At 44.7% G+C, this 12,594-nt stretch overlaps 1 protein-coding gene across 6 annotated transcripts in view; it reads right to left on the bottom strand.

Moving 5' to 3' along the window:
- ADAM11 (ADAM metallopeptidase domain 11) overlaps positions 1-12,594 on the bottom strand; it is a 147,745-nt gene that overhangs the window by 123,055 nt on the left and 12,096 nt on the right. For all 6 annotated transcript variants that reach the window (XM_084857194.1, XM_084857198.1, XM_084857197.1 and 3 more), the window contains one exon: positions 5,050-5,126. In XM_084857194.1, coding sequence (XP_084713320.1) covers positions 5,050-5,126 — 77 coding nt within the window. The remainder of the gene's footprint in view (positions 1-5,049; positions 5,127-12,594) is intronic.

The raw sequence follows: 12,594 nt of genomic DNA, 5'->3' as shown, positions 1-12,594 counted from the left end.
CTCTGTGACAACCTTTCAAGTACTTGAAGAGTGCTACCACATCCCCCCTCAGTCTTCTCTTCTCAAGGCTAAACATGCCCAGTTCTTTCAGTCTCTCCTCATAGGGCTTTGTTTCCAGTCCCCTGATCATCGTTGTTGCCCTCCTCTGAACCCTCTCCAGTTTGTCTGCATCCTTCTTAAAGTGTGGTGCCCAGGACTGGACACAGTACTCCAGATGAGGCCTAACCAGTGCTGAGTAGAGGGGAACTAGTACTTCCCGGGATTTGGAAGCTATGCTTCTATTAATGCAGCCCAAAAGAGCATTGGCCTTTTTTGCAGCCACATCACATTGTTGGCTCATATTCAGCTTGTGATCGACAACAATTCCAAGATCCTTCTCGCTTGTAGTGTGGTTGAGCCACGTATCCCCCATCTTGTAACTGTGCATTTGGTTTCTTTTGCCTAGGGGCAGAACTTGGCATTTATCCCTATTAAATGTTATTCTGTTGTTTTCTGCCCAGTGCTCCAGTCTATCCAGACCACTTTGAATTTTGTTTCTGTCTTCCAAAGTATTAGCTATCCCTCCCAATTTTGTGTCATCTGCAAATTTGATCAGCATTCCCTGCACCTCCTCCTCCTCCAAGTCATTCATACAAATGTTGAAGAGCACTGGGCCCAGGACTGAGCCCTGCGGTACCCCACTCGTTACCTCACCCCAGTTTGAGAAGGTTCCATTGATAAGCACTCTTTGAGTCCGATTCTGTAGCCAACTGTGGATCCACCGGATCGTTGTTTCATCTAGCCCACTTTGAGCTAGTTTGCTCATCAGGAGATCATGGGGCACTTTGTTGAAAGCTTTGCTGAAGTCGAGGTATATGATGTCTACAGCATTCCCACGGTCTACAAGGGAGGTGACTTGATCAAAAAATGAGATCAGATTTGTCTGGCAGGACTTGTTTTTGACAAATCCATGTTGGCTTCAAGTAATCACTGCTCCAGAATTTTCCCAGGGATTGATGTCAGACTGACTGGTCTGTAGTTCCCAGGTTTCTCCTTTTTATCCTTTTTGAAGATAGGGACATTAGCCCTCCTCCTGTCATCTGGCACTTCCCCCGTCCTCCATGATTTCTCAAAGAGAATAGACAGTGGTTGTGAGAGTTCTTCTGCCAGTTCCTTTATGACTCTAGGATGCAGTTCATCTGGCCCTGGAGATTTGAACTCATTCAAAGTAATTAGGTGTTCCTTGACCATATGCCTATCGATCTCAAGCTGCAATCCTGCCCCTTCAGCCTGTACTTCGCCTTTGCCAGGGGGGTCATAGACCCTCTTTTGGAAGAAGACTGGGCCAAAGTAGTAATTGAGCACCTTTGCCTTTTCTTTTTCATCTGTTATCATTTTGCCATCCTTATTTAATAGCTGAACCACCATTTCTTTCCCCTGCCTTTTACTATGCACGTAGCTGAAGAAAGCCTTTTTGTTGTTTTTAGCATCCCTTGCTAACCTCAGCTCATTCTCAGCTTTAGCCTTCCTGATGCCATCCCTGCAATTCTGTGCTATCTGCCTGTACTCTTCCTTTGTTGCTTGGCCTTCTTTCCACTTCCTATATGTGTCCTTTTTTGTTTGCAGGTCATCCCTAAGCTTTTTGTGAAGCCACATTGGCTTCTTCTGTTGTCTTCCACCTTTTCTTCTTGTTGGAATTGTTTGCAATTGTGCCTTGAGAATTTCCATTTTTAAAAGCTCCCACCCATCTTGGACTCCTTTTCTCGTTAGTGTCGCTTGCCATGGGACCTTACTGATAATTGTTCTGAGTTTATTAAAATCAGCTTTCCTAAAATCCAGGGTACGCGTTTGACTACACTCGGCTTTTGCTTCCCTTAGAACCAAGAACTGAAGTACAACATGGTCGCTTTCCCCCAGAGTTCCTGTAACTGCTACTTGATCCACTAAGTCATCTCTGTTGGTTAGGATCAAGTCAAGGATAGCCGATCCTCTAGTTCCTTCCTCTACTTTCTGTAGGAGGAAGTTATCCACCACACAAGTCAGGAATTTCCTGGAGGGGCCATGTTTTGCAGAATTTGTTTCCCAACAAATATCGGGGAAATTGAAGTCCCCCATTACTACTATATCATGCTTCCTTAAAACATTGGCTATTTGCTTTTCAAAAGTTTCGTCCTTGTCTTCTCCTTGATTGGGTGGCTGGTAGTAGACTCTGACCACCAGGTTCCTTTTATTCTTTACTCCATTTATTTCAACCCAGATGCTCTCAATGGGGCTACCAAGCTCCTCCTCCTGTATTTCTGTGCAGAGATACGTATTTTTCACATACAGTGCAACCCCACCTCCCTTTCTGTTCCTCCTGTTCTTTTTGAACAAGTTATATCCTTCAATTGCTGTATTCCAGTCATGATAGTCATCCCACCAAGTCTCAGTTATACCTATCAGGTCATAATTTCCCAGTCTCAGTTATACCTATCAGGTCATAATATATATGCCTTCAAACCCCACCCAACCCTGACTTGCTAATCGGCAACTCCAAGCACCAGTTGCATTGTTCTACAAAGTACAATTTTCCCCTACATATCAATAGATGTGCTGCACGCTGTCTATTTTTTTATTTAAAATTTCACTTTTCTTTCCTATGTACATAATAGCTACTGTAAAATCTCCTGTCTCTTGGGAATTAGGGAACTCCACAATCTTATTGCTTATCTGTGTCTGTCTTCTACATCTCAGTGTGACGATTAATGATACGGGGTGAGCATAGTTTTTGGGAAACCCTAGCAGTATTTTAAATGTGTCTAGAGTGAAGGACCAGATTGCAGGTAAGCTTATAGTCGGTTTTAAATGTAAAAACAAGTGCTCTGCAGAAAGGGAAGGAAGGAAGGAGGGAAGGAAGGGATGCTGCTAAGCAAGACTAACACAACACTCTCTAACAAAACTGGGTGTGAGTGTGGGTGTGTGGGGGGGGGTGTAGTAGTTGGATCCTGACAGTTCTGTGTAGTCCCTTGCTTGATCTGTGTCTTCTCCATCTCAAAAGTCACTTTACGGGATGAGCATAATTTTTTGGGGAACCCTTAACAGCTTTCTAAATATGTCCAGGGTGATGGGGAAGATTGCAGGTAAGCTTGTAGTAAGTTTTAAACATAAAAACAAGTGTTCTGAAGGAAGGAAGGAAGGAAGGAAGGAAGGAAGGAAGGAAGGAAGGAAGGGCGTGCTGCTAGACAGCTTAATATAAATGCTTTTTTGACTGGGAAACCTCTTTTTCTGTCTCCATAATGCTTGCCCCCCTAGTAGCTCTGTGAAAACTGCAATTATAACTTTTGTGGCAGTACATCTATATAGATGTAAAGTTCTTTTCTTTCTTAAAGTTTTATTGAACTGCTTATTGCGGATGGTCTTCATTGTTTTAACAGGCTGCTTACAGCCTCCTCAGATTTTTCAGGAATTCTGTAAAAATGTCTGCAGGTATGTTCTTTGCCACAGCTGCATCTTTTCTTCTTACATTCACAGGAGCTATAGGGAGCTCTCCCTTTCTAGTTCTTTTTAAAAGTATGTAGACATTACTCGGCTTACAGCTTTTCTGGGGTTCAGTATTCAAGGGTGCCTGGCATCTCCATGTTCTCTATGCAGGAAACATGTCTGGACAAGCTAAATGGCTACATTGATCGAATCTGGCTGCACCTCTTCTGACTGGCTGGTGGGGTAGGCTATTTCTGGACCTAAAATTGTTCCTATTGGCCTGTTGGGGGGTGGGGATGTGACCGTATATGGGTCCAGGGTCCCTGCACATGTCAGGGGGCTAAAACCTCTTCCTACTGGTTTGTTGTGATGGGGCAAGTTCTTAGAGGGGCCACATGACCCCTCTGGGCCAATCCAGGGAGGGTTTGGAAATGGCCCTTTGGGCCATTTCCGCACCCATACCTGTTAGGGCTCTAAAACCTCATCCTATTGGTCCACAGTGGCATGTTGAGTTTGTAGAGGGGTCACATGACCCCCATCAGGGTCACTTGATGGTCACATGACCGGCAGGCCTTCCAAAGGTGGGACTTCCAGCTAGGGCGGGACATCTGGTCTCCCAAAGGGGGCAGGGCACCTGTCACTTTTCAAAAGGGGGCGTGGTTTAGAGTTTGATGTGAGGAACCTGCTTCACTATTTCCCTCTTCTGCACCTTTTTCTATCTATATGTCAACAATTTTTATGGGGCAACTAAAGCAAAATACAGTGTTCTAAATAGGGCCAAAAGTATGCTGTTTACAGTTTCAATCCCTTTCGAAGTAATTTATGACAGTCAAATTGCCTTTTAATTTGCTACCATGCTGCACTGATGTTTATAGTCACCTCTCTACTTACTATATGACTTTGCGGTCTATTTCCACAGTTGTCAGAGACAGAGGTCTCGGAGTCACTATGGCACTGAAAAGGGTCTCCTTGATTAAGAGCCAAACTACAGGGTCAGCAAAGTTGCATGATGCAGCTCCAGCTGGACTGTCCCACTTTCCACAACAGATAGAGGCATCACATGCGAACATACAAAGTTGACTTACACTAAATGACACCACTTAGTGCAACACCATCCTACTCTGGCTGGCAGTAGCTATGCAAAATCTCAGGCAGCCCTGCTACTCGAGATCTTTTTAACTGGGATTGATACTGGGACCACATACATGAAAGCAAATGATCTATCACATGTTTCAATGCCCCCCCCCACATTAAACACACACCTGCAGATGAAAAACCAATGTATCACAGAGAAGAGTTCACTGTCTTCTCTGTTATATGACATACTAATTTTCTCTACGCAGTGAGTTTTTTTAATGTGGAAGAACATTACCTCCCCCTTACCTAGAATCTGAAGTGGTACAGTCCCATCAAGAGCTGGACCAAACATTTTTGCTGATATGACCTTGGCTCCATTTGCCTAGGAGGGATGTTCATGACTGCAGAGTTACAGGGTTCTGACCAGCCAATGCCTCCCCACCACGACTCCCCCTCCCTGCCCCTCTGATGCACACACATGGGAGCTCCTGCATCCAAACCTGAAAGAAGATTGCCTCCACAGAGGATACTTACTGATTCAATTCAAGGTCCAAGGTGAAGGCTGAGCCAAAGGCATGGATGAGAAAACTCACCTGGGCTAGATGCATCACCTACAGGGAACAAAGAGAGACAGGTGGGACCTTCTTTGGCATTTGCCTTTCTTTTTAGTGCATAAATGTAGGGGCATTCAACAATATTGCTTCAACTCTGAAGTGTAACTGCACTAACTGTGACTCCTAGTTACACTTGCCTTTCCACTCTCACTCACCCTGCTGTCTTTCCCACTGTTGAAATTTAAGTTGTTCCTTGGGACTGGGGAGAGGGGCTTGACTTTATCGCATGTAACTCTGCAAAATGTCATGTATTCATTATATATTTCATGCTGTTATTTAAAATAGTCTTTTTCCATGTTTTAGCTCCTCAGATATTTATCTCTTCTTTTAAAAATACCTTAAACTATTGTAGCTGCTTTTAAAACTTTTAAAAATGCTTTTAATGTGTTCTATGGTATGTGTTTTTATTATGTACATCACCCTGAGAGCTTCAGCTATAGGGTGACTCATAAATGTAATTAATAAATAAGTACACTGATGGTGCTGTAAACATAAGTTGTGTCCTTCACTAAACTTTCACAGCTTCCTTTCTATTCTGATTTTATGAAGTTAAAGACATTTCTAAACGACTGTTCATCCAAAATTTCACAGTGATTTAATTAATCCATATAACCACCAGCTCTTACAACATGTATGTGTATACACACAAAATGTGTATACACATAAAGAGTGAGTGCCTTTACATGTGCAGAGTGCCTTTATCCCCACCACTGTATTTGCATTCATCACTGCCGTACCCTGTACTTCTGGTATCCAAGGGAAGTTCATAGAGCCTGGCCTTCAGGTGACTTTGATACCTTTAATTTCTAGAAATTAAGTAATGGGCATTCCTAGGCAACAATTGATTTCTGGACCCATCCCAGTGCATTTCCTAAGATGGTCTCATTTATGAACTGAGCAGGGCAGTTGAAATTCTGGGCAGGCAGCATGACAGCCAACTGACTCACAGGTCAGAGGAGTCCATTCTTTCCCTGGAACAGCAAGTAACTAGAAACCCTCCCTCTGTTGGGAACATCAGCATGGAATGCAAACCAGCATGTGGGTCTTGCGGAGCAGCTAGCAGAACAGGGAGCATGGATGGAGTTGCCAAGTTGGGGAGGGGTGGACTAGTCGGGGGCACCCGCAGGGCTGGTGCAACACATGAAGCCCCAGGGATCACCTTGCTAAGTGACCTGTCAACGTGCTCAAGGTCAGCTAGTTCCCCATGTGATCCCCAGGATTTGAAGGATTGCCCCGAGCCTTGGGGATCCCCTCCTTTGAGACCACCCCTCCCCAAGTTGGCACAAACCCTTTTGCATGGAAAACTGCACCTGCCCATTTTGCTCCACCTCCCAGTAACTGCTTCTAGTTTGACAGCTGTCAAACTAGATGTGGTTCCAGAGTTTGGGAGCGAAACACTGGGTGGTGTGTCAGGCATCCTGAAAAACAGTTGCTGGGGACTCAGGCAAGTGGGGATTCTTAGCAGGGCACCCCCAAGGTTCAGGGCAAACCTTTGAAACCTGGGGATAACCCTGATGAAGGGGTGAATGACACTCAATTTCCCCACCTGCCAACTGCCAAAGGCAGTCAAACCAGCCTCTATACATTCTAGCCTTGCCTATTACCTTGTATGTTTGACAGCTCAAACATTCAAGAGTCCAGGCAAGCCATGCCTGTATATTAAGAAAGGAGAAAAGGAAAATGAAGGGGCCATTTGTACACATTTCCTGGGGCTGGGAAAATGTGGTTGTTTTGTGCCAGACCCGTTTTTGTGCAAAAAAAGGAAAGAAACTTTTTTTTAAGGGCTCTGATCATGACCTGGATTGCGATTGGAGTGGGGATGGGGAACTTGTTGGCAGACAAGACGGGTTGTGCCGCCACATCCCCTGGGATACTGGGTAGAGCCACCTGGAAGATCAAGGGGGAAGGGGTAGGAAACAAGCCATGACAACCCTGTCTGTTGGGTGCATAGACCACGCACAGTGGTTGTTCACAAAACAACCCACAGTGTGTAGCTTGTCACCCACAATAGACTGTTGTGTCATGCAAATGCATCCTGTGTAAACAGATCTAGTGACCGGGTTCACACAACACAAGAGTGGTTAATAAGCCATGGTGGCTTGTTAACCACCTCTGTGTGTGCTCATTGCGTGCCGTCTGATTTACCTAATTACCCTCACTGTCAAGTCTTAAGCCCTCCCAGCATGTTTGTAGTCAAACAAAGAAGTCGATCTCCAAGTAAATAGGGTTTATTATGTGAATCAATCTTCAGGGTCAGGACATTCCCAGTCCACCAAATATTGTAATTTTTCATGGAACAGACAACATTCTAGTATGTCTTCTGCTTCAAATTCCTCATCTCCCTCCAGTAAGAGCAGAGGAGGAGGGCCTGAGTCTGCATGAGGAGGGCCCGAGTCTGCATGAGGAGGGCCTCCGGTAATCACTGAGGAAAGCAAGGACCAGTGAAAAGCCATGTGGATTTTCATTGAGAGGGGAAGTGCTACTTTAGAACAGACTGGGTTAATCTGGGCCATAATTTGAAAATGAGCAGGCAGGCAGGTTTCAGGCTTTTTACAGAAGTAAAAAAATCAAAAATCTCCAGTGACCACATGTAATGTTATAGAAAATTCAAAATGCCCAGCTGTGCAAGAGACAGGACACTGTCATAATGCTTTCTCCCTCAGTTGTTTGGAAGGCAGATACGCCATGTGCAAGCGGTAGAGTAGACCACCTTTCAGTGAGAAAGGGGATCGCTTCGTGGCTCCTTCTCCTTGTCCCAACTCTGCCAACGTGGTGCACAGAAAAGGGCCAAGCGCTTGCTGTCTTCGTAGTCCCTCTACCCAGGACTGGGGTTCGACTAATATGGCCAGACTTTTGGGTCAGATGATCAGTACTCAGGCTGGATTCTCTTCTCCTTCCATCTGATACTCAGGCTTTCAGGAACCAGAGCGTGTCTGCCTGCTGGTTTTTTGAAGTGGAGATGTAATTGATTTTGAGGTTAAAACACGAAAAGAAGAATGACCAATGAGCTTATCTTTGATTCATCACGCAGGCAGTTTAGAGAGGCTCCAGGTTTCTATGGTCCATTCTAATTTTGACCAGGTGAAGTGACTCTTCCAAGAGATGTCTCCAGGTTTCCAAACCTGTCTTTAGGGCTAAAAGTTCCTTCTCCCAAATAGCTTAGCTCTGAAGGGGTTAACTTTTGAGAGTGATATGCACAGAGGGGAGTTCTCTCTCCTCCTTTCCTAGTTATAAAAGTACAGCTCCTACTGCCACAGAGGAAGTGTCTGTTTGCAGGACAAAGGTTTTTGTGAATTAGGATTCATACAATGGGCTCAGAGCTAATTAGCCACTTTAACTGTTCAAATGACTGTTGGGCTCTGTCAGACCACTGAAAGGGTGTTTTCTTACCTTTTAGGAGGTCTGTCAAGGGAGTTGTGAGTTTTGCATAGTGGGCAGGAATTTTCTGTAGAAGTTGGCAAACCCCAGGAACTTCTGCAGGTCCTTTTTTGACCTAGGAGTTTGCCAAGACAGCACCACCTGAACTTTAACGGGATCCATCTCAATGCCTTTTGCTGAAATTTTATATCCTCCAAAGTCCAAAGGTACACTTTTTGAGTTTAAGAAACAGGCGATGTTCATGCAGTCGCTGCAACACTACTTCTACACATTGTTCATGTAAGGGAGGAACACAGGAGCAGGTTGGCTGGGGTTAGATGTCCCTGAAGAAGACAAAGGAATTAAGGTTTGGGTTGCCACTGTCCATCTCTTGGGTGACGGTGTCGTTGACAATCGGGAGACAAAAATGGCATTTTATGATGCTCTCAGGAAATCTGGGGGTTGTGCTTGGCTAACCAGGACATGCTGAGCACCACTGGGTACTGTGACACATTTGCTAGATTGAGTTGGATCTATTCCACAGGGCCTTGGGTACTCAAGGTAATTGGTCCTGAGATCTGGACTGCTCCCAACAAGATGACTAGGGCCTGTCATCTGACGGAGTGGGTTTAGCAGTCTGTGGTGGGTTTGGTGGGTAGGTACTACTTGCTGTGTGCATTGGTATGGGTGTGTGAGGGTGAGCGAGCGAGAGAGGATGCCTGTCTGTGAAAACAAATGCCTGTTTGTGTGTATGAGAGAGAGAATGCCTGCCTGCGTGCACGAGAGAGACAATACAATCTTATACATGTCTACTCAGAAGTAAGTCCCACTGATTTCAATGAGGTTTACTCCCAGGTAAGTGGACAGCAGCCTGAGTGTAAGAATGCATGAATAATTTTTTCTCAGCTTCCCCACTCCATTTTATTTTCTTGACTGCCTTTTCTGTGAAATTGAGGTTGCTGCTAGAACAGTAAAATGTGGGTCCAAAGGAGTAGTTTTGTAGTGTTGCATGCATCAGTGACTTTCCCTCTAAACCTTTGCTTTGCACTCATGACCTTTAAGTGCACTTGCATGCCTTAGTCTGCCCTTTCTAAGCAATGGGTTCCTGCTTTGGAGCAGACCCCTTGGCTCTGTCTACTTCTGCCACACCAGCTGCCTCTGTTTTTTCCACACCAGAGCTCTTTATCATGGCCAAAGCATTGTTTTCCTCAAACAGCTGGACACAAAATTAAAATGGTAATTCAACATGCCATTTAATATAGTGCTATATTATCCAGAAATGTCCTTTCCGCATGGCCAAGTTCACTCTATAATGGTCATTCAGAAGTAAACTCTATTCAGCAAAGGTTCTCTACAATGTTAATTAGTAGCTCCCTCCTTGCAGCTTCTGCTTCTTTTATTCCTGTTCAGTGCAGCATTACTGACGAATTGCTCCTTAGGGTGCGATCCTGTGCACATTTAGATAGAAAAAGTTCTACAACTCTCAGCATTCCCCATCCAGTCAAAACCAATGACCTAGGGAGGTGGTGGGCTCTCCCACACTGGAGGCATTCAAGACAAGGCTGGACAGCCATCTGTCAGGGATGCTTCGACTTGGATTCCTGCACTGAGCAGGAGGTTGGACTCGATGGTCTTGTAGGCCCCTTCCAGCCCTACTATTCTATGGTTCTACCTTGGCTCTCATCGTGGCTGAGTGATTGTTTTATTCATTATGAATGAGATCTTCTGCATTCCTCCCATTTAACCTAGCTTAACACTTGCATCCGCCCATAGCAGAGGAGTTTAATGGAATCATTAATGAGGTTCTGAAGGGGTGCAGAGTGTGGATTGGAAACATTTATAGATGGAACTTTCAGAGTGGGAACAGTGAGGGAGGCTTTTAACAGTGCCTTGCTAACTTTTCCCCATAGGCAGAGGCTGTCTCCTTTGCCCAAATTCCTGTGTCAATTTTTGTACCCAAAGATGCTTATGCATTTTATGCATTTGTTTAAATAAAGAATATTTAATTTGTTTAAATAAAGAAAAATAAATTTAAATCATGTTATGCATTTGTTTAAATAAAGTTTCAATGTCATATCTTTTGAACAATGCCACAGGAGGGGCATTGCCCCTTCATCAGGAAGATGCCCCAGCAGTGTTTTTTAATCCAGAAATTCAGGGCCCCTGAATTTTAAGTTCTTGTTAAGAAAAAAATAAAATAGAAACATTGGGAGATCCAACCATGGATCTTCCACATCAACTGTGTGTATCATGGAGGAACTGCTAGTGTACAATAAAATATTGATCAAATTATTAAAAGCTCCAGTGATTATGGAAAAGAGACTAAGGGTGCAATCCTAAGCATGCTTAGGGGGAAAACAAACTCCTACAACTCCCAGCATTCCCCAGCCAGCCATGTGAGTGAGGAATGCTGGGAGCTGTAGGACTCTTTTCTGTTTAAACATTTATGTATTGGGGGTATTTTCACTCTTCAGCTGAAAAGGCTCCCAGAGTGGCTCTGTTGTTGTTTATTCGGTCAGTCGCTTCCGACTCTTCGTGACTTCATGGAGCAGCCCACGCCAGAGCTTCCTGCCGGCCGTCGCCACCCCCAGCTCCCCCAAGGTCGAGTCCGTCACCTCCAGAATATCATCCATCCATCTTGCCCTTGGTCGGCCCCTCTTCCTTTTGCCTTCCACTTTCCCTAGCATCAGCATCTTCTCCAGGGTATCCTGTCTTCTCATGATGTGGCCAAAGTACTTAGTTTTGACTTTTATTTCCTGGAGTATGGACTGGTTTGACCTTCTTGCAGTCCAAGGCACTCTCAGAATTTCCTCCAGCACCACAGTTCAAAAGCATCTATCTTCCTTCGCTCAGCCTTCCTTATGGTCCAGCTCTCGCAGCCATAGGTTACTACGGGGAATACCACTGCTTTAACTATGCGGACCTTTGTTGTCAGTGTGATGTCTCTGCTCTTCACTATTTTATCAAGATTTGTCATTGCTCTCCTCCCAAGAAGTAAACGTCTTCTGATTTCCTGGCTACAGTCAGCATCTACAGTAATCTTTGCCCCTAGAAAGACAAAGTCTGTCACTGCCTCCATGTTTTCTCCCTCTATTTGCCAGTTATCAATCAAGCTGGTTGCCATAATCTTGGCTTTTTTGAGGTTTAACTGCAACCCAGCTTTTGCACTTCCTTCTTTCACCTTCGTCATGAGGTTCCTCAGCTCCTCCTCGCTTTCAGCCATCAAACTGGTATCATCTGCATATCTGAGATTGTTAATGTTTCTTCCAGCGATTTTAACTCCAGCCTTGGCTTCATCAAGCCCAGCACGTTGCATGATGTGTTCTGCGTACAGGTTGAATAGGTAGGGTGAGAGTATACAGCCCTGCCGTACTCCTTTCCCAATCTTAAACCAGTCCGTTGTTCCGTGGTCTGTTCTTACCGTTGCTACTTGGTCGTTATACAGATTCCTCAGGAGGCAGACAAGACGACTTGGTATCCCCATACCACCAAGAACTTGCCACAGTTTGTTATGATCCACACAGTCCAAGGCTTTAGAATAGTCAATAAAACAGAAATAGATGTTTTTCTGAAACTCCCTGGCTTTCTCCATAATCCAGCGGATATTGGCAATTTGGTCTCTAGTTCCTCTGCCTTTTCTAAAGCCAGTTTGTACATCTGGCAATTGTCGTTCCATGGATTACTGGAGTCTACCTTGCAAGAGCTTGAGCATTACCTTACTGACATGTGAAATAAGTGCCACTGTTTGATAGTTTGAACATTCTTTAGTGCTTCCCCTTTTTGGTGTGGGGATATAAGTTGATTTTTTCCAATCTGTTGGCCATTCTTGTGTTTTCCAAGTTTGCTGGCATATGGCATGCATCACCTTGACAGCATCATCTTGCAAGATTTTAAACAGTTCAGCTGGGATACCGTCGTCTCCTGCTGCCTTGTTATTAGCAATGCTTCTTAAGGCCCATTCAACCTCACTCTTCAGGATGTCTGGCTCTAGCTCACTGACCACACCATCAGATCTATCCCCGATATTATTATCCTTCCTATACAGATCTTCCGTATATTCTTGCCACCTTTTCTTGATCTCTTCTGCTTCTGTTAGGTCCTTGCCATC

This window comes from Heloderma suspectum, chromosome 5 (genome assembly GCF_057233095.1).
Source record: "Heloderma suspectum isolate Gila_16-S chromosome 5, 16-S_ref, whole genome shotgun sequence".
Taxonomy (NCBI): Eukaryota; Metazoa; Chordata; class Lepidosauria; order Squamata; family Helodermatidae; genus Heloderma; species Heloderma suspectum.
Note: the sequence above shows the minus strand (reverse complement) of the source record. Positions and strands in the feature narration are given on the sequence as shown.